The sequence below is a fragment of the Pinus tabuliformis genome, chromosome 1_2, assembly GCF_031772625.1.
Source record: "Pinus tabuliformis cultivar Carrire ecotype Pingquan chromosome 1_2, CPIR1, whole genome shotgun sequence".
In the NCBI taxonomy this organism is placed as follows: Eukaryota; Viridiplantae; Streptophyta; class Pinopsida; order Pinales; family Pinaceae; genus Pinus; species Pinus tabuliformis.
In genome coordinates this window covers 1,031,147,774-1,031,171,502 of record NC_142298.1, presented here as the reverse complement: position 1 = coordinate 1,031,171,502, position 23,729 = coordinate 1,031,147,774, and the positions used below count along the sequence as shown (strand labels likewise).

General features: G+C 33.9%; 1 protein-coding gene across 1 annotated transcript; it reads left to right on the top strand.

Annotated features, from left to right (window-relative positions):
* Positions 1–15,368: 15,368 nt before the first annotated feature.
* On the top strand, positions 15,369–19,479 carry LOC149209642 (serine carboxypeptidase-like 31). The gene is made up of 8 exons (XM_089398694.1): positions 15,369–15,661; positions 16,387–16,494; positions 16,598–16,693; positions 16,771–16,863; positions 16,961–17,052; positions 18,383–18,646; positions 19,123–19,259; positions 19,338–19,479. Exons 1-8 carry the CDS (start codon positions 15,394–15,396, stop codon positions 19,477–19,479), a joined length of 1,200 nt encoding a protein of 399 aa, XP_089254820.1. The 5' UTR covers positions 15,369–15,393.
* The last annotated feature ends 4,250 nt before the right edge of the window (positions 19,480–23,729 follow it).

The following is a 23,729-nucleotide window of genomic DNA, read 5'->3' as shown; positions in this document are numbered from 1 at the left end:
TTTATGAAATGATCTATATTTGAACACTAAAAATGAATGTGTTATCATGTATTGTTGGATCAAGATTATGGAAGCTTTTGGTCCTATCTTTATTGATATGTTTAAGGTCCCCTACCCCTTGAGCAAAAATTACAGTAGATTTTCATAAAAAATGGCCTCGTCTTTTCCATTTTTTGGATGAATGGATAGGCTCCCCTCATCTTCAGTCCTTTTGAAACTCATGGCTCCAACAACTGCATTTATCACAAATGACAATCCTCTCCATTTTGAGAAAATTTATTTAGCTCTATCATTCACAATATCATTCTCAAGAATTTTATTTTCAAAATAACATTTCCTAAAAAACTCCCAACCTTCATATGCGGATAAATTGTCATTTACTCTTCAGTAAAATATTTTTATATGTATTGCTACGAACATGACACATGATCTGAGACTTTTGGTATTGTGCAGGTCATCTATCATTGTGGCCTAGTTTCTAGGGAGAAATAATAATGATATCAAAAACTACTGGAACACAAGATTGAAGAAGAAACTGGTGTGGAAAGGAAAGCACCATCAAACTAGTCATCTTGCCTTAGCAAAAAAACCAAGGCGGGACTTGCAAAGATATTCTCCTTTTCTTGGCTTTTGAAAGAAGCATTGTTATGTTTTTTCAATAAATGGGTGTATTGTCAATCAGACCATAGTTCATTGGCGAGTTACAAGTCTCAGAGTATAAATTTGATCATTAGGGTTTTCATATTTTCCATGGTTTGTTCCATGTCCCCACCTGAATTTTATGAGGCCATATAAGTTGCTTGTAGTCCCAAGTGATTTTGAAGAAATGGTTACCCCATAGGCTTAGTTACTTCACAACACACCAGGGATTAAAGTTGGGCACTTTGCAATTTATTTTTGCTGACTTAGGTAGTCAGTTCTTTGGCTAATGAAGATGGCAAGAGAGCTTTTGTGAAGTCAGGAAAATCTAATCACTATTCCCATTCCTATTTTTCACTGAAATTGGCAAGAGAATGGCTAATGTTCATAGCATTAGTAGCTATTCTTGGTCAAAACTTGTTAATTTCAGAGATACTTTTCATTTTTATGTAACCTATTTAATATATGTTCAAAATTTACATTTCAATGATGTTGTATTGTATCTTATGGAACATATATGTCAATGTTTATTGCACTATTGCTTGTATAAATGCAGGTGGGAAAATAGGTTTTGATAAAATTGGAAAGTGGAAGGGAAAAAGGATGGAGAGAATCCAAGTGTCAAGTTTAGTTACCATAGTTATGATGGTGAACAAGGTAAAATTTAAAAGTTCTGATACATTTCCCTTCAGATGGAAAGAGTGTGCTAGATGCTCTGAACTTTACTTTTCTTCTTATTAACCAACATATCAAGCCTATGTGTTAAGTGTTCTTGGTAAGGGATAGTGTTGAGTCTATCCATAGGATACTGTATAGGCTTCGATGACATCTACATTCCATATACCTAAGAAGAAATAAAAGATTTGAAGTTTTATGAACTTCAGGAAGTGAACTTGATTTTATTGTGCTTATTTCATCTACCGCTGTAATACCCACTCCAAGGGAATTTGGTTTATTATCCTTATTTGAATCTACTACTGTAATATCCCTTCCAAGTAAAACAACAATATATAATAATAAATGGCATGGTATAGGCCAATAATTTCCTTCTCTTATTAAAATTCTTGATGCACGTTTCCCCAGGGATCTTGACATCTTTGCAACCTACACTCGAAGTGGGAACTTAGAATTGTGAATTGATATGGAGGCCATAACAAGAAATAAACCAACACGAGGGAACTTTTATTAGAACACCTATTGGAATTTAGTAGGCCACAACAATGGAGATATACTTAACCATTCTATTCAAATTTGGAGCTCCCACATAACCCGAGTAGATGAGCACTTGATTATGATAAGGGAGCTTCTTCTCATTAAAGGAATTGCATTTTATTTTACAAATAAGAAAATTGTTGGAAGCATAATAAATGAAGTTCTCAGAGGATATGACATAAATTATGTGCTCGATTGTGGAGAAACAATGGATGGAATATTTCTTAGTCTCGTTTCTTTTAGAACTAGGATGATGGAAACACAACTTCAGATTGTTTTTTTTTGTTGCCCTTATGCATAGAGAAGAAGTAACTAGTGCACCCAGAACGACCAATAAACTATGCATAGTGTTATATCATGGGCTTGACTCGGAGGCTCTGGCAGATATACTAACTGATAGACAACGATACTATTTGTTAGGATACGCAACTCCTATTATCACTAGCGAATGGATTTTTATAGTAATATCACACAAAATTGGATCAAGTAAGCATGATTTCATTCTTAGGAGAACGTGTTAGATATGCCTCCAAAAGCAACCATACTCTTATTTCCACCTACATGGGCCTTGGGGGTTTTTCATATTTTCCACTGAATCTTCCAAAGGTTCTTGGGGCTCAATCCTTAATAAGATTTCCTATAACTTCTTCTTAGAGTTAAGACAGGTTATCTTGAGTTCTTTCATGTCCATATTGACGTTTGTTCATTATTGAATATGGTGAAGCATTAAATTGCCTATATTTTTCCCCAGCCTAAGTTGTGATGCTTTCCTTATCTCATGATGTCTAATTTTTGGGCTTGAAGTTGAAATTGCAGTAGAAAGCATGAGTTTGTTAACAAATCAAGAATGAAATATCATTTTACGCATGGTATCGATTTTTACCTGTTGGATTTTCACCCACGTTAGATGTGATATTCTATTGTATTATCTGTAGATGGATAGGTGGCCTCATTTAGATCTAGGTCTCATCTAAGGATTTGTCCATATGCATGAAGTGTTTGAATTAGTTCATCAATTTTGTCTCCATGGATTTGGAAATTGTGCTCTCTTAATATTTCCCACAAATAGATCTCAGATGGTCCACTCATCTGTAAATTGTAATTACAAACTCGAAAATTGTTTATGTTGGAAAATAGATCACTACTGAGAGAGGGGGGGGGGAATCAGTAGTAAAGGAACTTATAATTTTTTCTCCAAATTAGTAATCTTTAACCATGCATAAACTAAAACACGTAAATATAAATTAGAGCATAAAAAATGAACATGAAACATGAAAACCATTCAACACATAGAACACAAGTATGTCTGGTGGAAAACCCTCTCCAGGGAAAAAAAACCATGCATTGTTGTTGCATTGCTCAAATATTCTATTATGTCAAACAATTCTTTACTTATAAATTCAAATGGATACTTTCAAATGAAGACTCTTTCCCATGTGGATCTATGGACTACCATCCACTGAAGGCCACCACCATCAACAATCATTTCCTGGTTACTCGTCAACTATCATCAACTCTATAGACTCTAATATGCTAGAAGACATTGTAGAGTCCGAAGATTGTCTTACCATGACATCCCTTTTTTCCTAATATTCCTCTCTTTTCCTATATATTTAACACCTAAATAAAGCCATATCCACCAGGTTTTGATGAAGGTATGCAATAATATGTTTCTTATTCATATTTGACTTTATAACCTATTGTTTTGTTAAAGAATGCAATTGGCTACTGAATTGGTCTGTTTCCACAGCTAATCCAGATTTTTGTAGCTATCTCCATTGTTTGCAACGTTCAGAATCTCTAGGTTAGCATTGAAGGATGTAGATGGATAGGGAATGGTTTCCTCATGGATCCATTCCTATCCCAGTGTAACTATTCGTTAAGATAAGCGTAGAAGACCACAGTCAAACCCCAAGTCAACTACAGGATTGTGATCAAAACGAAATCTGAGTTCAATCAAAATCTTATCGATTTCCTTCGGAATAGAAAATCGAAGATTTAGCGATATAGTTTAGCTAAGGTAAAGATATTAGGATTAAATTACTGATGTTGTTATGCCAGAGACCTATTATAAAGCTTATGGATGCATTGTGATTTGGTGTGTGCCAGATTATGTAATTTTGAAACAGTTTGTGAATTTCATTTGCCAGCAATAGAATTGGTTTTGTGTGTATTTGTTGCATTGATTGAAGATTGTGAACTGATATGTCGAGGGCCCCTACAAACAGTGACAGGTCTTAATCAATTGCAATTTGATTTCTTTTCATTCCTTGAATACTCTATTTTGTGTGAAAATGCAACATAATGAATTCGCCAATGAATCGTTATTTGCATAAGTACTTTCATCTGCTTCATACCTAGTTTAGCCTATCATTTGAATTGATTTATACCTGGTACAACATGGTTACTTCATTTTCTTATTATCTAGCATAGTTCAAGTGTGTTTACTTCATAGTATAGATTTTTTTGAAATATCTTGTTTGAATGAAAATTGAATAAGTGAAAGTGTGAGAGTATTCTCCTAAACAATTGAATTCTGACAATATTTATTCATAATTGTTAGAATAGATTTTCTTTTTGCACTTAGTGAATTAGAAGCTGCATCATAAATATTCAAGACCAAAAATCTCAAAACAATCTAATACAAGTAGGATCACTCTCATATCATCCGTAAACTAGTTAGGTAGAGAATCACTCCCAAGGAATTAGCTAACAACTCTAAGGATTACAACTCTAATATAATTAACAAACACCACCTCCATATTCATCTTAAGTTTATATCCTAACAAATATATAATGACATATCGAATAACTTCTAGCACATATTATACGCCTGTACTTCAACAATCTATGCACCCTAGTTGATAATTTATGATTGAAAATTTAAAGACATTAAATTGGTCAAACATTTTGGTGCTATTGCCGGGGAGGTACGAATAGAAGTTAAAAAAAAAAAATCGAAACATGATATGCATAGTGATAGAGACTCTAGAGGTAGATTTGTATGGAGAGGAAGAAGTTTAACTCCCACAAATCCACTCACTTCACCTAGACTTTGAGAATCCACACCACCTACTCATATCCGAATTCCTTTTAGAGGTTGACAAAAGCTTCCTAAAATCTAAAATCACAAATCCAATCCAGAACTTCACCCACTTCTTCTACTGAAGCTGTAATTGAAGAAAATCCTACATCCCCAACTACAGGAGTAATATTTCTATCCTCCACTCGTGAGAAAATTTTGGAATAAAAATTAGAAGTTCCTAGAAAAGAAGAGGAATTGGAAACTTATTCTAAGCAACCATTGATAGAGGAACCAGAAAGATTAGAAGAGCACTATACTAGTTCCGAAGAGTCTATCATGGCTGAAGAAGGGGAAGGAGAAGTACACAATGTCCATGGCGAAGAAGATAGGATTGGAGGAAGAGGAAGAGGAAGAGGTAGAGGTAGAGAAGGGGGTAGAGGCAGAGGAAACCAAGATCATTTTGGATTCCCTATTCTTGATGAAGATACAAGCCTCACAATGAAAAATATATCACCCTCAATTCTTCCTAATTTCCATGGGAAAAGAAATGATGATCCGAAGAAATTTCTCTTCGAATTTGAAGTATTATACAAATCATATGACTATCTGCATGATGTTCAGAAGTTAAAATTGTTCCCTGCCACATTAAAAGACTCATCGTGAAAATGGTTCATGAGTCTAGGAGTGCATTCTATAACAACATGGGGACAAATGAAAGAGGCTTTCTTAGGCAAATATAGAGATTATTGTATGCCTAGTAATCTTAAAGTTGAAGTCTTAAAAATGACATGAAAAGAAGATTAAAATCTCGAAGACTTGGTAGAAAGGTTTGTTTATAATGTTAAAAGAGAAAAAATGGATAATTTGGATGAAGAAACCCTAAAAGCCCTCTTACTCAGAGCTATTAAAGATGAATGGATCGATCTCCTTAACCTAACTGGGAAAGGAGATATTTCCCAACTACCATTTGCAGATATTTTTTATTTATGTGTACATATCTCAAGGGGTAAAGCATGAGTTGGAAGGAGTCCTAGAGACCCTCTCTTGTAAAGAATTAACAAATCCATAGCTGGGATAGTCAAAAGGGTAGAAATAGGAAATTTGATTAACACCTTCAAAACAAATATCTTAGGGATCCTAAGTGAGCAGATAGACACCCTTAACATACAAAACAAGAAAAATTCCGAGAATGATGCATTATATATCTTCTATCCTAAATGTCGGAAGAAACATGCTCTAAGAGAGTATCCCTTAGACTCAAAATCCATAAAAACTTGTGTCATGTGTGCAGATAATCATGATACAAAGGAATGTCCTTCCTTACTAGGTCTTAAGGTTGTATTCAATGATGAAGGAATCTTATAACCAGTAGACCCTCTCTACTTTATATCCAAAAGACCATGGAAAAACCCCCAACCAAATCAATCAAAAGGATTTAGACCACAACAATTCGCCCTGTCTTCACAAAATAATTGGAATTCATCCTGGCAGCCTTGGGCTCTGCAACATTCACAACCTTGGAATCAAGGATGGAAAATCCTTATGGAGCCTATGCTCAATATCAACAATACTTGCCATCTTACCTTCCACCACAATTTTTACCCCCATCTAATAAAATTCCTCAAGCTATTCAATTACCACAAGTTCCAGTTCAGAATCAAAACCCACAACTTTCCCTACCATTGCCACAAAAACCAAATCAACTACCCACTCAACCACTTATGGATCCTAATAATAAAATACCACAACAACCAGTGTACAACATGGAGGGGAAGAATCCTCAAACTTATATAATAACTCCACTAAATCTAAACAATCTCCAATTAAGGTCTATAAGAGTATTACCAAGAAAACCTCCTGTTGTCATTCAAGAAACAAGTTCTGATCTTCAAAAACACAAAAATCAATCAGAATAACAGGAGACTTCTCTCCCTCAAAAAGAAAATAAACATATAGAAGAAGTTCCATTAAATACTCCTATCATAGAACAACCCTCGATATCAGTTAGACCACCTTTCGCAGAAGGGTTGAAAATCGATGAAGTAGTAGAGAAACAAATTGTCTTGCCTAATTACAATATGATGGATGAATTGAGAAATGTTTATATTAAGATTCCTTTATTACAAGCCATAAAAGAAATACTGATTTTTGCAAAAACAATTAAGTAATTAAGTACACAAAGATCAGGGAGAAGAATAAAAGATATAAAAAGAATTCAGTTAGTTGGAAAAATTGCAGACATTATGATGGGGAAGATGAAAATTCAAAAATATTTAGATGCAGGAAGCCCCATTGTAAAAATTCACATAAATGGAACTAAAATACCAAACACATTAATTGATCTAGCAACAGCCATAAACATAATGAGTAAACAAGTTATGGACACACTTAGGATTCCTAACCTTCATTACACACCAACCCTGTTAATTAGCAGATAGGTATGTTATTAAACCATATGGTGTGTTGGAAGATGTTTGTGTATCTTTAGATTCTTGGGAATATCTTGTTGATTTCATGGTCTTAACACCCAAGAATAATGTAGGAGGACATCCATTAATTCTAGGAAGGCCTTGGTTGGCTACAACTGATGCTTTCATCGGGTGTAGATCAGGTGATATGTTTATCTCAGATGGAAATTCTACAAAGAAATTTACATTATATCCCCATGCAAGAACAAGAATAGATACAGAAATTGAAGAATTGCTAGAATATGAAGAAAATATACAACCCATTTTTTTTACTGAACAATTAAAGAAGGAAGACCCACTTTTAAATTTTATTGGAAAATAATGAATATTCCTCACATTATGATTGTAATCGAAACGAGTATCTCTCATCTAAACAAGTATCATTTCTTTCCATGGAAAAATTGGGGAATTCCTCGATGGAAATCTTTCTACTCAAAACCTTGAATGTCAATAAAAACCTAGAAGAAATGCAAAAGAATCAATTGATAGAAATTTTACAAAAAAATTCTTCTGATTTTGCATGGGAATACACTGGCATGAGAGGGATTGATCCTAAAACTTGCATACATCATATATAAATTGAACAAAATGAAAGACCAGTTAAACAACCTCAGCAGAGAATGAACCCAAACCTAAAAGAAATTGTTAAGGAAGAGTTCCAGAAACTATTAAATATAAATTTCATTTATCCAATATCCAATAGTTAATGGGTTTCACCCTTAGTAATCGTTCCTATGAAGAATGGAAAATGGAGAGTATGCATCGATTACAAGGAATTAAACAAAGAAACATTAAAAGACCACTTTTTGTTACCTTTCATAGACCACGTCTTAGACACATTAGCAAGAAAAAAATATTTTTCCTTCTTGGACAGGTTTAGTGGATATAACCAGATTCAGGTAGCCCCTGAAGATCGAGATAAAACCACATTCACTTGTCCATGGGGAACTTATGCTTACCGGGTACTTCCCTTTGGGTTATGTAATGCTTGATCCACATGGAAAATGGCATCAACCCATGGTACTCATCCACCCATATTATTCATCGACCCATGGAATTTACCCATGCTATTGTAAATGGCATCCACCCATGATATTGTAAGTGACATCCACCCATGGTGTTCATTCACCCATGGTAAGTGCCAATGGTATTGTGACATCCACCCATGGTATTCATTCACCCATGGAATTGGCCTGTGGTATTGTGAAATCCACCCATGGTATTCATTCACTCATGGAATTGACTCGTGGTATTGTAACTGAAAAACACTATAACTAATAGTCACATTTTGTAAAAGGAGAGATTTTCCGCCACAATGTGGCCTTTACAGTTATTATCGGTTTTAATAAAAAGTTTCTTTGTGGTTTTTGTTTATTGGGCATTCTCCTATTTTTCTTCTGTCAATTAAAGTTTTCAGATCTTGGGGGTCTCTCCTCCCAAGATCCATTTCAATCTCTTATATCTTGGGGGCCTCCCCCCAAGATCCAGATTAGTGGTATCAGAGAGGTCTGCTTTTTCTCTGTTTTTCTTTGCATGTCCCCAACGAGGTCGGGATATAAGGAGTTAGGGCTTGAATTGGTCGAACCTTTGCAATACCAGCCTCGCAAATCTCGACGACATCCCATGGCGGATGAGAAGAAATACGAGGGGGCAGGAGATCCTATCAGAATCTTGCTCGAAGAAGCCCTCGAGCGGCAAAGGAATGCGATGATGGACAACTTTGCGCAGATCCTTCAGCGGCTACCCAGAGGCGACGCATCGGCTTCCAACATCTACTCTGGAAACGCCACACCGTTTAAGGTACAAGTTAATTTTGAAATCCCCATCTTCGAGGGTCAAATAGACGCAAATGCCGTAGATAAATGGTTAAATCTGCTAGATGGGTATTTTTCTGTTCATGAATTTTCAAGTCGGGAAAAGATTGTTTTCGCTCTTCTCAAAGCAGCCCCCCACGTCAAGGACTGGTGGGAAACATACTGCGAGCAGAAGGATGAAAGTACGGGCTCACTGTTTTCAACTGCCCCCACTTGGAAAGACTTCCGGGATGCCATCAAGGAGCAGTACTACCCTGTCAAAATCTATGAGGACAAATACACCAAATGGACCACACTGCGGCAGGGATGAGACCAAGATGTGCCAGAGTTCACAAATATTTTTCATACCCTTCGCACACAGTTGGGTATCAAAGATTCTGAGCTGCATCTGGTACTCAAATACCGTGGCTGCCTACACAGATACATCCAAGAAGAGATGGAGTTCTTGAACATATCCTCACTCAGCACAGCATACCGATACGCTGTCAAAATCGAGCAAAAGTTCAAAAAGAAGAAGCGAGACTTTGGATCTGCAAATCCAAAGCCCAAAGGACAAAGCCAAGGCGGGGTGACCCAAGACAACCCCTCGAAGCTGCAAGAAAAGAACAACACCACGAAGCCGAAGAAGGACACAGGAAAGTGGTGTGAGTTCCACAAGAGTCCCACTCATAACAGAAGTGAGTGTCAGACCAAGCAGTCGCTGGTGGCCGAGTTGAAGGCTTCCGAATCAGATGCATGTTCCAACTCTGAGCCAGAACCCGACAAGGGGGATGGCAAAGGGAAGCAAATCATTGATGCGGATCCTAGTGCCATTGTTTCCACTGCCAAGATCCAGAAGAATGAGCCCGAAGAGCCAGAGGAGGGGGAACGTATTTTCCACTCACAGATGTGGGTGAAGGGTTCGCTGCTGCAATTCATTGTCGATAGTGGCAGCCAAAAGAACCTCGTTTCAGCAGAGGTCGTGAAGCGGTTGGGCCTACCAACTACACCACACCCACAGCCATACAGTATCGGGTGGCTTCACGAAGGATGCGATCTCAATGTTCGCCAACAGTGCCCCCTTCCCTACAGCATCAGGCCCTTCATAGACGAGGTATTGTGTGATGTTACACCTATGGATGTTTGTGATGTACTATTAGGCCAGCCATACTTGTGGAGGCGACATGCTATGTATGAGTCAAGGCCTCACACTGTCATTATTTCTTTGGATAATTCATTATACAGGATAAGGGAGGTAGCCCCACCTACCGCCGCCTCTTTGATCACTGCCAAGAAAAGCAACAAGATCATCTCCCAGACCAGGAAATTCATTTTCTGTCTGGTTCGCTCCCAAAGTAAGGGGATGATGGTTGCTACATCCATGACCCCTGCGAAGGGTTCCTCCATGTAGCAGCAGTGACAAAGGGATACAGTCATGAAAGAACACAAGAACAACTTCTCCTCACCCACAAGGGTACCACACAAGTTTCAAGTGGGCGACAAAGTTTGGTTGCCTCTGCAGAGAGAACGCCTTACCAGAACCCATCAAAAACTCAAACCACTTCGACATGGTCCTTACACCAGTAACAAGGCTATGGGCAACAATGATTTGAAGCACAACATTCCTCCATTTCTTCGCTTGCACCGAGTGTTCAATGTGGACCGTCGCTGACCATGCTCCCCACCATTTCTGGACAAATCAGAGATTGCAGAACAGCTCACCAGAGACCCAGCTCAACAAAAGCTTCCTCATCTCAGGGAGGAACTCAACGCAATGGGGACCATTGCTTCCTGGGGGGGAGGAATGATCCACGTGGATGTTGGTGGCCACCCACCTATCCCATTTGGATCCCCACAACTGTCTCTTTCAGTTTTTCAGTTTCCTTAATTATAGCACAATTTACTATTTTTAGTAGTTTTTCGGGTCCTAAACTTCCGGATCCGTTTTGAGGCCCTAAATGACGTTTTTTGGGAAATCCACGGCTAGCGATTTTTTTGATAAAATCGTCTTTTCCGTTGTAGTCCCCAGAGAGATCTTTCCAACGGGCTGTCATGCGCGTCAAACGGAGATAATACGACCAATTCACGACCCCGGGAAGTTGGCTGTCCAACTCACCCCAAAACGGGGCCCACAATTTGGCGTTACATCTTCTAGGGTTAGGTTTTGGAATGTGAAGGGTTTTCCATTGTTTCTCAATAATAAATAGGCCTTCGAGCCTCATTGTAAATGGAGTTTGGAACAGTTCAGAGGCATGTAGCTGACACATCTCTTCTCAGAGATAAGCTACCATCGCCCTAGCTGGGTTATTTCTATTTCTATTTGTAAGCATATTTCAGTATTTCCCATTAATGAAATGAAGTATTATTTCCGCTGCATATCTGTCTTTATGGTTATCTCTATATTTTATTGCATTCCTATTTAAATCTGGATCAAGGGAACATGCATGGTGCACAGCTTGCAAACTAATAAATTAGCAATGACAATCTCGTCAATAATGGACATAATATTGGTGCAAAAGAACCTAATACAAAGGTGGAGAAACATGATAGACTATATGCAAAGGAAACTGGAAGAAATGTAATTCAATGACCGACAACCCTCCTCATCTTCAATCCCCTCATCGTCTTTAGCAAATTTGGTGATCCCTTTAGATGAAATACCAAGATACAATGTAGAACACTCTTAAGCTAGATAATTTATGTAATTTTGGTTAAATTTTGTAAAATTGGAGGGTTTTTTCATTAGAAATATAAATATCCAAGAACCATTGGTTTTGTGAATTAGTGGAGGAAAAAAGAAAATAAAAGGCCATAAAATAGGGTTAAGTAGGAATTGTCGTTTTTTATGCTATGTGACCTGTATGTAATCATTATTTTTTACTAATATATATTTTACTGGTTAGAGTTAAGGAAAAGGTTCAAAGGTACATATTTTGTGTTATTCATAGGTTATTAGGGAAACTTGACCAAGAGAAAAATAAAATGGTTTTTAATCCATATTGTTTGAGTGGAATTATTAGTCCAAAAAATAAACATAAAAACTTCAAAGTTGAGAAGGTCTAATTTCCAAAAGAAAATTTCTATAGTAAGAAATCCACAAACAATATTAGATAGACTATGCATAACAATACTAAGGTAGAGAGGAGTATTCTTTAGAGTGTGTGACATAGACGAACACAACACTGAGTACTAGAGATTGTACATCTAGTTCTTGAGCATAAACCTTCGACTTTTCTATTTCCTTGAATTACAATGTCAACTCATATAATTAAAGAAGTTTGATATTGTATTCCTTACTCTGAATCATAAGTTTGTCCCTTCTGGTTTTCATTTGTTAATATAAATTTAGAGTATTAAAATATTTAGTATCATAAGTTCTATAGGTACTAATGTCTAAAGCCCATGGTGTACAATGTCAAAAAATCAATTCTAGTTGAACCTTTGTTTTCCATTTCAATGGATTCTTAGGCTATACTAGAGGTGCACTAGTTAAATATTTCCTTGGAGGATTTAGCTTCATGTTGGGTCTAGATGAGAGGTTGTTAGTGGCGAGCTCTGCTACTATAGTTTCACTTACCTTTAGCCATTGAAATTATACTCTAAAAATGCCACCAAGAAACTACAATAGAATAAACTCTTAGAGGAAGACAAGCTAAAAACAAAATAGAGGGATTGAGCAAAAGGATTTAAAAGCAAGGGGAATTACCATACCAAGTTCACAGATGGAGGAGGTTAACTTTCAATAAAGACTAGTTTGAATGCCATCAAAATGCAAGAAACCCTAGGCATAAAAATTAACATGATCCTTAACATTCATGGAAAAGCATGAGGATCTATTGGTGTGATGAGTATTAGGCAAGTAATAGGAAAAGAAAAATCCATGAGGGATTATACCTCTGTATCAAATACTATGAAGGAATAATTTATATATTATATAAAATAAACTATTAAGTAAAAACACTACTAAACAAGTGCTACATAGTAGCTTATCCCTGAAGCTAAGTAAAAAACTAGTGAAACTATCAATATATTAAAAAAATTAGTTACTATGCTTTAGTAAATGTAGTTGTAAAATGTATTTTTGGGGCCCACGCTTGACAATGGAGATATACACTTATATTGCATTGGTTGAAAACTGAATCATGGTAGTCAAAATTACACAACAACCAAATTGTTTTGAAATATGCTCCTATAAGATAGACAACTAACATCATTTGTTAATTATGACATTTGTTATTTGATGATTTGTACGGTAATTTTATAATTATGTTATGTAAATGTGAAAAGATAAACATGAATTTAGAAATGCGAAATTGTTAATGTTTAAAATTATACATGATGATTAGTAATTTCAATTGCTTATGTTTGAAATTAAACATGATGATTAGTAATTTCAATTGCTTGTCGAGTTTTTAAATATGGGCTTGGTTGAAACGGTTGGTAAACCTACCGAAACATAGATTTAATACGAACTACACTCAATTAATTAAGTGTAAATTATAAACCTTGCATCAATACAATACCATGACTTGGTAGGGGGGTTTTTATCAATTACTCTGAATTGTTAATTGAAGTTGAACTTGACTGGTTAAGACTCGTACACACCTCACCGAACTATGTTAATTCAATAACTACATCAGTGTAATCTTGTACTTTTACATATATTGAAGTTAAAGTACATATATTGAAGTTAATGTATAACTAAATCAGTGTAATCTTGTAATTTATATATATATATATATATATATATATTTGAAGCTAAAGTACATATATAAAAGTTAATGTTAAAATAAAAGAAGATTGATATTAGGAAAGGTAATTATATTTTAAATATAATTATGCTTACCGGTGGTATGTACCATATGTAAAATTATGAAATTGATATACACTCCTCTAAAAAACAAGGTGACCATATTAGGGCCAAATTTGGAATTGGAGGTAGCGTTAAAATTATGAAATTGATATACACTCGCCCTGAAAAACAAGGTGACCATATTAGGGCCAAATTTGGAATTGGAGGTAGCCTAAAGGATCCCCTGTCAAATTCTGGAAAGGAGGATTTTACACTTGCTTTCAAGAACGTTAAAGCCCACCAATACTTGAAGCACCTTAATAAATGGGATGGTTGTGTTCTCAACAAGAAGTATCTAGAGGAGAGCGTATGTTACAGAGATATTATATTTACAGCTGCCCACGTGTCTTTGATCTCAACCCTTTATATTCATTAATTATTAAAATAAACAAGTTATGATGAGACTTTTGTATTTTTGGCTCTTTAATCAATGAAATAAGCAATAACATGTTTGATATGATAGCTAAACAAAATGAACATAAATAAATAAAAATATTGTCAAAAAAATACAAAATTTAATTGTGCAAAGTCAAACTATGGAAATTTTGTAAAACTTTTTGGTCAAACCCAAACTAATATGAATTTGACCAAAAACCAATGCAATATCCACAACCAAACATCAAAAATAATAATATATAAAATTTAATATTAATCCAAACTTTAAAAAAATTCTCTTCAAAATTTCAATTCCAATTTCTCCTAACAAGATACATTCTCTATTTTGTATTCAACTGAACATTAATTCTATTAAAAGATAGTAATGGTTTGTATTCAACTGAACATTAGTTCTATTAAAAAATATTAATGGTCGACTGCTGTCTGATATAAATGAAACTCCACCACTCTACTATCTCCAAGGCAATCAAATCGATCTCATCTCTAACCAATATCTGAGCATTCTGACACATAACAAGCTCATCCTCATTTAATGACAAAAACATGTTTGCAGTTTATCTTCCCAAAGTCATAGCCCCAAAACATAATATATCCAAATTAGGCAACATAACTCACTGATAGAAAGAAGTCCAATACAGCTAACAAAGGCATGTCTGCAGTGACAAATCAGGATGCATTAATAACAATCCATAAACTTAATGACTTGGGCTCTGGTACACATACCTAGGAGTTTCCATAGGTTCCTTTCTCCATTGATTTCTTCAAAAAAAATTCCAATGCTACCCAGTTTCAATGAATTCTCCACATTCGGGGAAACCAATTGTTGTGTCGCTGTTGCTTGATGAATTGATTTTGAGCCAAACTTTACGGGTGCGTCTCCTAACTTTAAGCCCACTCGACGGCATCGGGTAGGGATTAGATTATTGCTATATATAACGAGTTCCGATGTTTGAGAAATATGTAAAATTATAGCAAAGTTCTGAAGCTGATTGACCCACAGCTGACAAAATGTATTGCAGACAAACTTGGTGGATAGTTCTAGGGTTTCTTCTTATCTCTCTGGGTAGCAATCGAGGCGAAGCCAATTTAGAGAAGGGGGATGAAGCAAGAGAATTGGATAAGGTGACCCATTTGCTTGGGCAGCCGAATGTTGGATTCAGCCATTATGCTGGCCATGTGACTGTGAATGAAAAGTGGGGAAGATCTCTCTTTTATTGGTTCTTTGAAGCTTCTTCTCAGAAACAGCAGAAGCCTCTGGTTCTATGGCTTAATGGAGGTACTCATCAATCTCTTCTTAGCCAATATTGTATCATATTGCATTCAATATGCATTCCTATAACACTATCCAACCAACACATCTATTCAAATGCACCTTCCTGTATGTTGATTTCGCATAATGATATATGTTGATTTCGCATAATGATATATAAAAATGCACCTCCCTGTATGTTGATTTCGCATAATGATATATACATTTTATATATGTTTCGAGAAATTTTCACATTCATTTTATTGAGAATCAATTAAGTGGATTATTTCCAGTAATTGTCACATTCATTTTATTGAGAATCAATTAAGTGGATTATTTAAAGTAATTGTCACATTCATTTTGTGAGAATCAATAAGTGAACTAATTATCAATTTGGGAATGAATCAATTAAGTCTACTAATTACCTTTTTTGGAAATTATCTGGATTAATTGTTTATTCAAAACAACATAATTGAAAGTTTACTGCAAATTTTGATATAACTAAAACTTCAATAAGAGGTTTTGGTGTAACTAAAACTTTAATAACAACTAATGATGAGTTTTTTTTTTTATATTCTGGAATTTACAGTGCAGTTGGGGAAAAACTTACAATGAACTTATGCTAATGTAAAACAATCTTCACTTCTAATGAAAACATATGTTTCTGATTTTTCCTCCTTAAAAAAACTAAAACTTCAATAACATTTTCTAGAATCAGCTGGTATTTTTTTATATTAATGTTGGATTCTCAGGTCCTGGGTGTTCTTCTGTGGGATATGGGGCAACGCAGGAAATAGGACCTTTCCTTGTAGACTTTACTGGCGCCAGGCTTGCCTTAAATAAATATTCCTGGAACACTGGTTTGGTTTTCTCTGTTTTTCTTTGCTGCCTTTTCAATTGTTTGTCTACTACAACTCCCACCCTTGTTGGAATATTTATGTGAAACTTAAAAATTCCATGCAGAGGCCAACTTATTGTTTCTAGATTCGCCTGTTGGAGTGGGGTTTTCTTATTCCAACACGTCATCAGATTATGACAACCTTGGGGATAACATGACTGGTAATTTCTTTTTCTAATTTCGAAGTTTGAGATTGATTTGAATGCAGATGATAAAATTGCTTTGAACATGATTACAGCAGCGGACACATTTGTTTTTCTTCAGAAGTGGTTTTCAAGGTTCCCCGAATACAGAGCACAGGATTTCTACATAGCAGGAGAGAGCTATGGAGGCAAGTAAATTTGGCAAAATTTAAATTCACACTGTATCTCCATAAGACTACATGTAAGTCATGTAATTAATTACGATCTCACTTTAATTTGGAGCAGGAAAATACGTGCCAGAACTTGCAGAGGTCATTTATGATTTCAACAGCATTACTTCTGATCGGGGTCGCCATGTCAACCTCAAAGGCTTCATGGTAAAATAGTCATAGTCAGTGGTTGCAGTTTTCAAATTTTCAAACAGTAATGTATGTCTGGGCTTTTCTGTTTGTGCAGCAGTCTGCTGTTTTTAGGCCAGATGAAATGGAGTTATCTTTTAAGTTGGATTTTGATTTATTGTGTTTAAATCTGTTTTTTTACTATATATATGATTTTGATTTGTATTGTCTAAAGAGTTTTTTATTATATATATATAGATTCAGCATCCTAAAAAATTTATGAGCATATTTTGATTGTGCAAAATTCACCTATCAAACTTGTGATTTCAATAAATCCTTTTGAAATTTTACACAAATTGCATGAGAAACTAATTTTTTTTTTAAGATATCACACTTAAAAACCACGGGAGCTAATTAAAATTAATCACGTGTCCTTAAAAGACAACTCAAAATAAAATGAACTACTAAAAATCGATCACGTGTCCTGTCCACTGGCACCTTGATTTCCTTTTGCCAGCTACCCAGCACCGGGACTGGGCTAAAAGTTGTTCAAAATGCACCCTTTTGAAACTTGTGGTTTTCCTCATGGTCCCTTTTACATAAAGGTTCTTCTGGTCGTTCCACAATGCTCCAGAAAATTTTGACCATGTTTGAATTGATTCAGAGTCTCCAAAAATCTGAAATGTATTGGATTTCATCAATAGGAGGGCTATGTGAAAAATATTATTGGTTTGATTTGAATTTAATGTGGTTGTAGATTCTGAAATATTTTAGAGATTTGATGGAGAATATTTAAGAAATTTGATAGCGAAGAATAATAATGGGTTTCGCTCTTGTTCATTAAAATTCTAAATTATTCCAAAATCTGCAATCTAGACTCAACAATTCCAATAATAAATGCTCACCCTATAATGATAAGACTTAGGATCAGACTGGACAATGTGGAACCTTGAATTGGGCCAGTTGGCCCAGTCATTTGCAATCTAGACTCAACAATTCCAATAATAAATGCTCACCCTGTAATGATAAGATTTAGGATCAGACTGGCCAATGTGGAACCTTGAATTGGGCCAGTTAGTCGAGTCATTTGCAATCTAGACTCAACAATTCCAATAATAAATGCTCACCCTATAATGATAGGATTTAGGATCAGACTGGACAATGTGGAACCTTAAATTGGGCCAGTTGGCCCAGTCATTTATGGTTTTACCTTCAGTCTGTAAATAAATTTAACGTTCTGTCCAAGTGTTTTTCCTTTTCTATTTCTTCAGTCCGTGAAAAAAAGCTCAACTTTCCCTGTAAGTTTTTCTCAGTTTTTTCCTCAGTTTTTTAAATTAATTCTTTTCTGAAGAACCTTTGAATTTTCCAGGTGGGCAACCCAGAGACACATGATGGCTATGACTGGCAAGGTAACATGGATTACGCGTGGAGTCATGGAATCATATCAGACGTGACTCACCATATCATCGCATCCAACTGCGATTTCTTCGGTGGCAAACCATGGAGCAACCTCAAATGTAAAACAGCAGTAGACGAAACGCTGAAGCAATTAAAAGAGATTGATATGTATAGTCTATACACACCCAAGTGCTTGGCAAATGCCACATCTGGGAAAAAGGTTACACCAAATTTTGTAAGTAATAACATCAGTGTGATCAGTAATCTTTAGGATTGATCAATGTATTATTATGTTTTTTTTCCATGTTCACTTATTGATTTTACACTGTTTATATTATTATTTAAAATATTTTTGAATTAATTACATTATTAATTGTTATTAATACTAGTATAGATTTATCTTAAATATAGATATAACAAAAATCAAGAAGGATTTAATTTTTTTATATGTAATTTATTTAAATGTTTTATATAGTTATTTAATTTTTTCTATTTTTATATTTTTTAAAATTTTAGTTTTGACCCATATAAATAAAATTTCAATTTTGATAATGGAAATATAATTACACATTATAGTAAGCCATAAAATAAACCTCCGAGTTTAATAAATATTTTGCTTAATATTTTAAAATTAAACAAAATATCTTTTACATTAATCATATCTTTTAAATTGATCATATCATTAATTGTGATTATGATTTTTTTGTGCAGTCGAGAAGAAAATTAATGACAGTATCATATGATCCCTGTCATGATAACTATGCAATCTTTTATTATAACAAACTGGATGTTCAAAGAGCACTGCATGCCACAAGGGGTGGACATCTCACAAAATGGGTTCCATGCAAGTAAGAGATACTAAGCTCAGAGATTGACATGTTACAATTGGATAATGAAAATGGTTAATGACACTTGAAATTTTGCAGTCATACCATCTTTAACAACTGGAAGGATTCCTTATTCTCTGTGCTGCCCATATACCAAAAACTCATAAGAGCAGGCCTTCGTATATGGGTTTACAGGTATAAACATATCGCTTACATGAGTTTGACTGGAGTTGCAAACTAAAATGTTGAATATATGATATGAATTTCTGTAAGTTTGAAATGATGCAGTGGGGATACAGATGCCCGGGTCTCAGTTTTATCAACCAGATATTGTATAAATGCACTTGGACTTACTCCCAAAAGCTCTTGGCAACCTTGGTATCATGAACAACAGGTAAGAATCTGCAATGCATTTCAATGAATTTTGTTTATCATAAAATTTCCCAGGAAGCATATGAGTGGGAATATTGTATTAATTTATGTAGGTGGCTGGATGGACTCAAGACTATGAGGGCCTGAAATTTACGACTTTTTATGGTGCTGGGCATGCTGTTCCCATTTTCGATCGCAAACGTTCTCTTCTATTTTTCAAATCATTTCTTTCGGGAACATCTCTACCCGATAAAAAATAGTAGTACGATGCAATCATTGCAAATAGTGTTGCTGGAACTCTTGCAAATAGTGTTGCTCGATCACGGTGGACTGGTTTTTAAGAATACTGATAAAATTAGCATATATTTATTTTAAATATTGATTTAATATTACTCAATATATCTCATTTTTATATAAAAATTTTGTTATGAGTAGATATTATTTAAAAAATTTGTATAATTATTTTTTTAAATTTTTTTAAATTTTTATTTTGGTCAATTTACAGTTTTTTAAGAATAAGAATAAAATTAGCATATATCTATTTTAAATACGGATTTAATATGACACATTTATCTGATTTTTTATATAAAAAATTTATTATGAGCGGATATCATTTAAAAAATTGTATAATTATTTTTTTAGATTTTTTAAATTTTTTTATTTTGGTTAATTTAAGCAAAAATTCAATTGTGACGCCAGGCGCTTTACAAATGCAAAAATTCAATTTTGAAGCCAGGGACCTTCACACATTATACTGGGCTGTAGAATGAGCCTCTCTGCTCAATTAAAACTTTAATGATTCATTTACTCTGTCTTATTTTAAGTATCCATAGAAAAAAAATAAGTGTAAAGTTTTATATGTTTAGTTTTTATGTTATATGCTTTAGAGCGTTTTTAATATATTGTCTAATCCAATTTACTTAAAATTAGTGAAAAATTATAAATTTGAAGTGTAAATACTCGAGGATCAAAATGCTCCAAAGGTTTTCGTAATGAATTCATTTTAAACGACACAAGAATAATAGCGATCTAACACAAAATTGTTTTACCCAATTCTTAAAAAAACTCTAAAACATTATTTTAAAAAAAGTTATAATTTAATTAATTTTTATCATTTTTTTCTCTTCAACTTTGGCAATGTGAGAGGTATGATGAGATAGGTGTTCCAAGGCCATCTATATTTCTCAACTATTTACTTTATCTGACTTCCCTAGTTCTAAACATTCATAAAGTATGTAATATTCTAACTTTTTTTTGTTTTGTTATTTTTTTAAACATTTTGTCAATTTTACTAGAGATTTGCTAAATTTGCAAATTTAAGTTGTGTAGTTTGTCTAATTAGAATATTTTAAAGGTTTTAAAAATGGTTAAATTCATTACATTTAAAAATATATTTTGAAAATACTAAAAATCAGGTTAACCAAATATTGTATGTTACCATAAAAACTAAAATATAAAACAATTGAATTACTATTAATAAAAAAAAAAAAAAAATTAGAATTTTCTTTGAAGAGATAAATTTAAATTTGGTTTTTTGCAGTTTTTTTAAAGTATCTATAATCATAATGGTATTTTTTATTTTAAAAAAATAGTTTTAAAATGCATAATTTTTCCATTATTTTGTTAAAAAAAAAAAAAAATCTTTTTTTCCATAAATTTTTTAATAATAAAATTAAAATGAAAAAAAAATGGTAATAAAAACATCTAAAAAGAAGGAATCATGACCATATTCATTAATCCTTTGTAAAAGTTAAAAGTTGTAAAAACAAAGGGGTAAGTAGAACCATTTGCATGTGCACAATATAAGGAGTTCTATTTTTTATTTTAAAATATGAAATTTAACCAAATATAAATGGGATTAGATTAACTCAAAACATTTCTACCCACATGTTCTTTCCATCAAAATTACTCTTTTAAAATCAAATCAAACTTCAAGGAGAAATCAATTCTAGCTTATCAGACTGAATCAAAATTTAATCTATTATAAAAAGAATTAAAAAGTATTATACTAGAACATAATTTAAATTTAATCTATGGCAGCAAGAATTGAAAATTATTCTACTTGAATTGAATTGAAAAATATATTCTAATGGCAGAATTGAAATTCTAATTCTACTTACAAGAAATTGAAATGTTCTGAATGTTTTTACAAAATTGAAATTATTTTCTCCTCAATAAAAAATAAATCTAAATTGATTGAAACAAGTTAAGATGTAACTAAAAAGGATTAGTAAGGATTACTAATGTGTGCACCTATGATTCAAAATTGTTGTGTCCATTACTCATTAAATCAAAATCAAATTTGTCTTTTTATAAGCGTTCAGCCTGTTCAAAACACTGAAGATTAAGTTAAGTTATAAACTGATGAACGAAATACCAATTCAAACACTAACAAAACATTAACTGTGATGGAGAAGATATTGTTTAGGAAAATTTAACATAACCAAAAACTAAACTAATCCTACAGCTTGTTCAAAACACTGAAGATTAAGTTAAGTTATAAACTAATGAACGAAATACCAATTCAAACACTAACAAAACATTAACTCTGATGGAGAAGATATTGTTTAGGAAAATTTCACATAACCAAAAATTAATCTAATCCTACAGCTCTTCAAGGGGGCCTCTTGTTGAGTGCAAACATGAAATTGAATATCAAACTATTTAGCCATGCATTGATCCTCAAAGGAATAGAGTATTTGTATTAAATTCTTAAGTCTTCAAACACAAATTATTGCAAATTTAACAAGAGTAAAAATTTATATTACTCTGTTTTAGATCTTTTTATAATCCTCTATTAAACAATTGTCTTAAGAGTCATAAGCCGAGAGGCAAGTTTCTACTTTGACAACTAAGAAATGAAATCGAAATTGGAGTTTTTTTTCTCATGGTTTGCTACTGAAAGAGAAAATCATAAGAAGATTTTGATTTGACATGTCAGCTCCAAATTATTCTCGTCTAATTTCACACTCACTTGTTAATGCCAGGAACTGCCTGCAAATCCTGCGCATCATTGGAGTGTTATAACCCGAGTTGTCTTCTAGTTTCACCATTATATCTTTTGAATTGGGTGACTTGCCAAATCACTATGATAGGTGGATATCCATGTGTTGATCATTTTCCATCTACTTGTGTCCATTATTCCTTCTACAATGAATCGAAACCTGTCTAACCATGGATGTAGATGCAAAATCTTCGGTTAGTCGCAGAATGTGTGCAACTCGGTAGCTATAAGAATGTTTTGATTAAATTTCATAAAGAAACAATAAATTATAAACCATGAATGATTGATACCATTTATGATGTTTGACCATAACTGAGGTGACCTTTCAATCTTGGAAATGTAGCAAACTATCATGAAAATGATGAAAAGGAAAAAAAAAAGGTTTGTAAAAAAAACAATTTTGGACTTCAACATTCCCCCACATCAAGGGTTTTGCATGTCCTTGCGCATCAAAAGTTCAAAAATTTCTCAATCCTTCATTCACTATACTATCTTTGAAGCTTGGATCAAGACAGCGAATCTAGTGCCCTCTTTTTTCTGTTTAACGTTGAATGCTACTCTTCGTTTCTTCATTAAAATCTTGTGTTGTAATCCTCTAACTTTGTTTCTAAGGAGCCTATTGTTAGCCTTGAGTTTCTTGTTCTTCTTATACCAGTGGCACAAATGAAATAGTGTTATTTTTATAGAATCTCATTCTATACTTTTATTTCCTCGTGCTCTTGTTTGAGATATTTGTTCAATACTTCTAACTCATATATATCTTGTTTTACAAGATCTTCTAACTTATATTCTCTTTGGGGAATATCACCAATCAAAGGAACTTATTCATTGAAAGCATCTTCATATTCATTTTGAAGAGGGGAATTTACCTTTTGTTGTGCTCTTTTCTCAAATGACTCCACATAATCATAAATTTGTTGTTGGACTAGGTCAATTTTGAGTGTCTTCCTAGTTGGATTTGGAGTTTGATAAAGCGGTGATGCTCTAGCTTATTACTCATGCTATCATCTTCCTTCCCGAGGTCAACTATCTCTAGTGATTGTATACTTAAGCGCTTAGAAATGTGTTTTCTCCTTCTCAATTTCACTTTTGAGTCCTCTGCCTTTTGGATGCTT

Bases quoted from the DNA above. Each gene is read 5' to 3' on its own strand.
- LOC149209642 (XM_089398694.1), top strand. From the start codon at position 15,394: ATGTATTGCAGACAAACTTGGTGGATAGTTCTAGGGTTTCTTCTTATC. The intron at 16,495-16,597 runs GTTTGGTTTTCT...AATTCCATGCAG, and splicing joins TAAATATTCCTGGAACACTG to AGGCCAACTTATTGTTTCTA. The intron at 17,053-18,382 runs GTAAAATAGTCA...TGAATTTTCCAG, and splicing joins TCAACCTCAAAGGCTTCATG to GTGGGCAACCCAGAGACACA.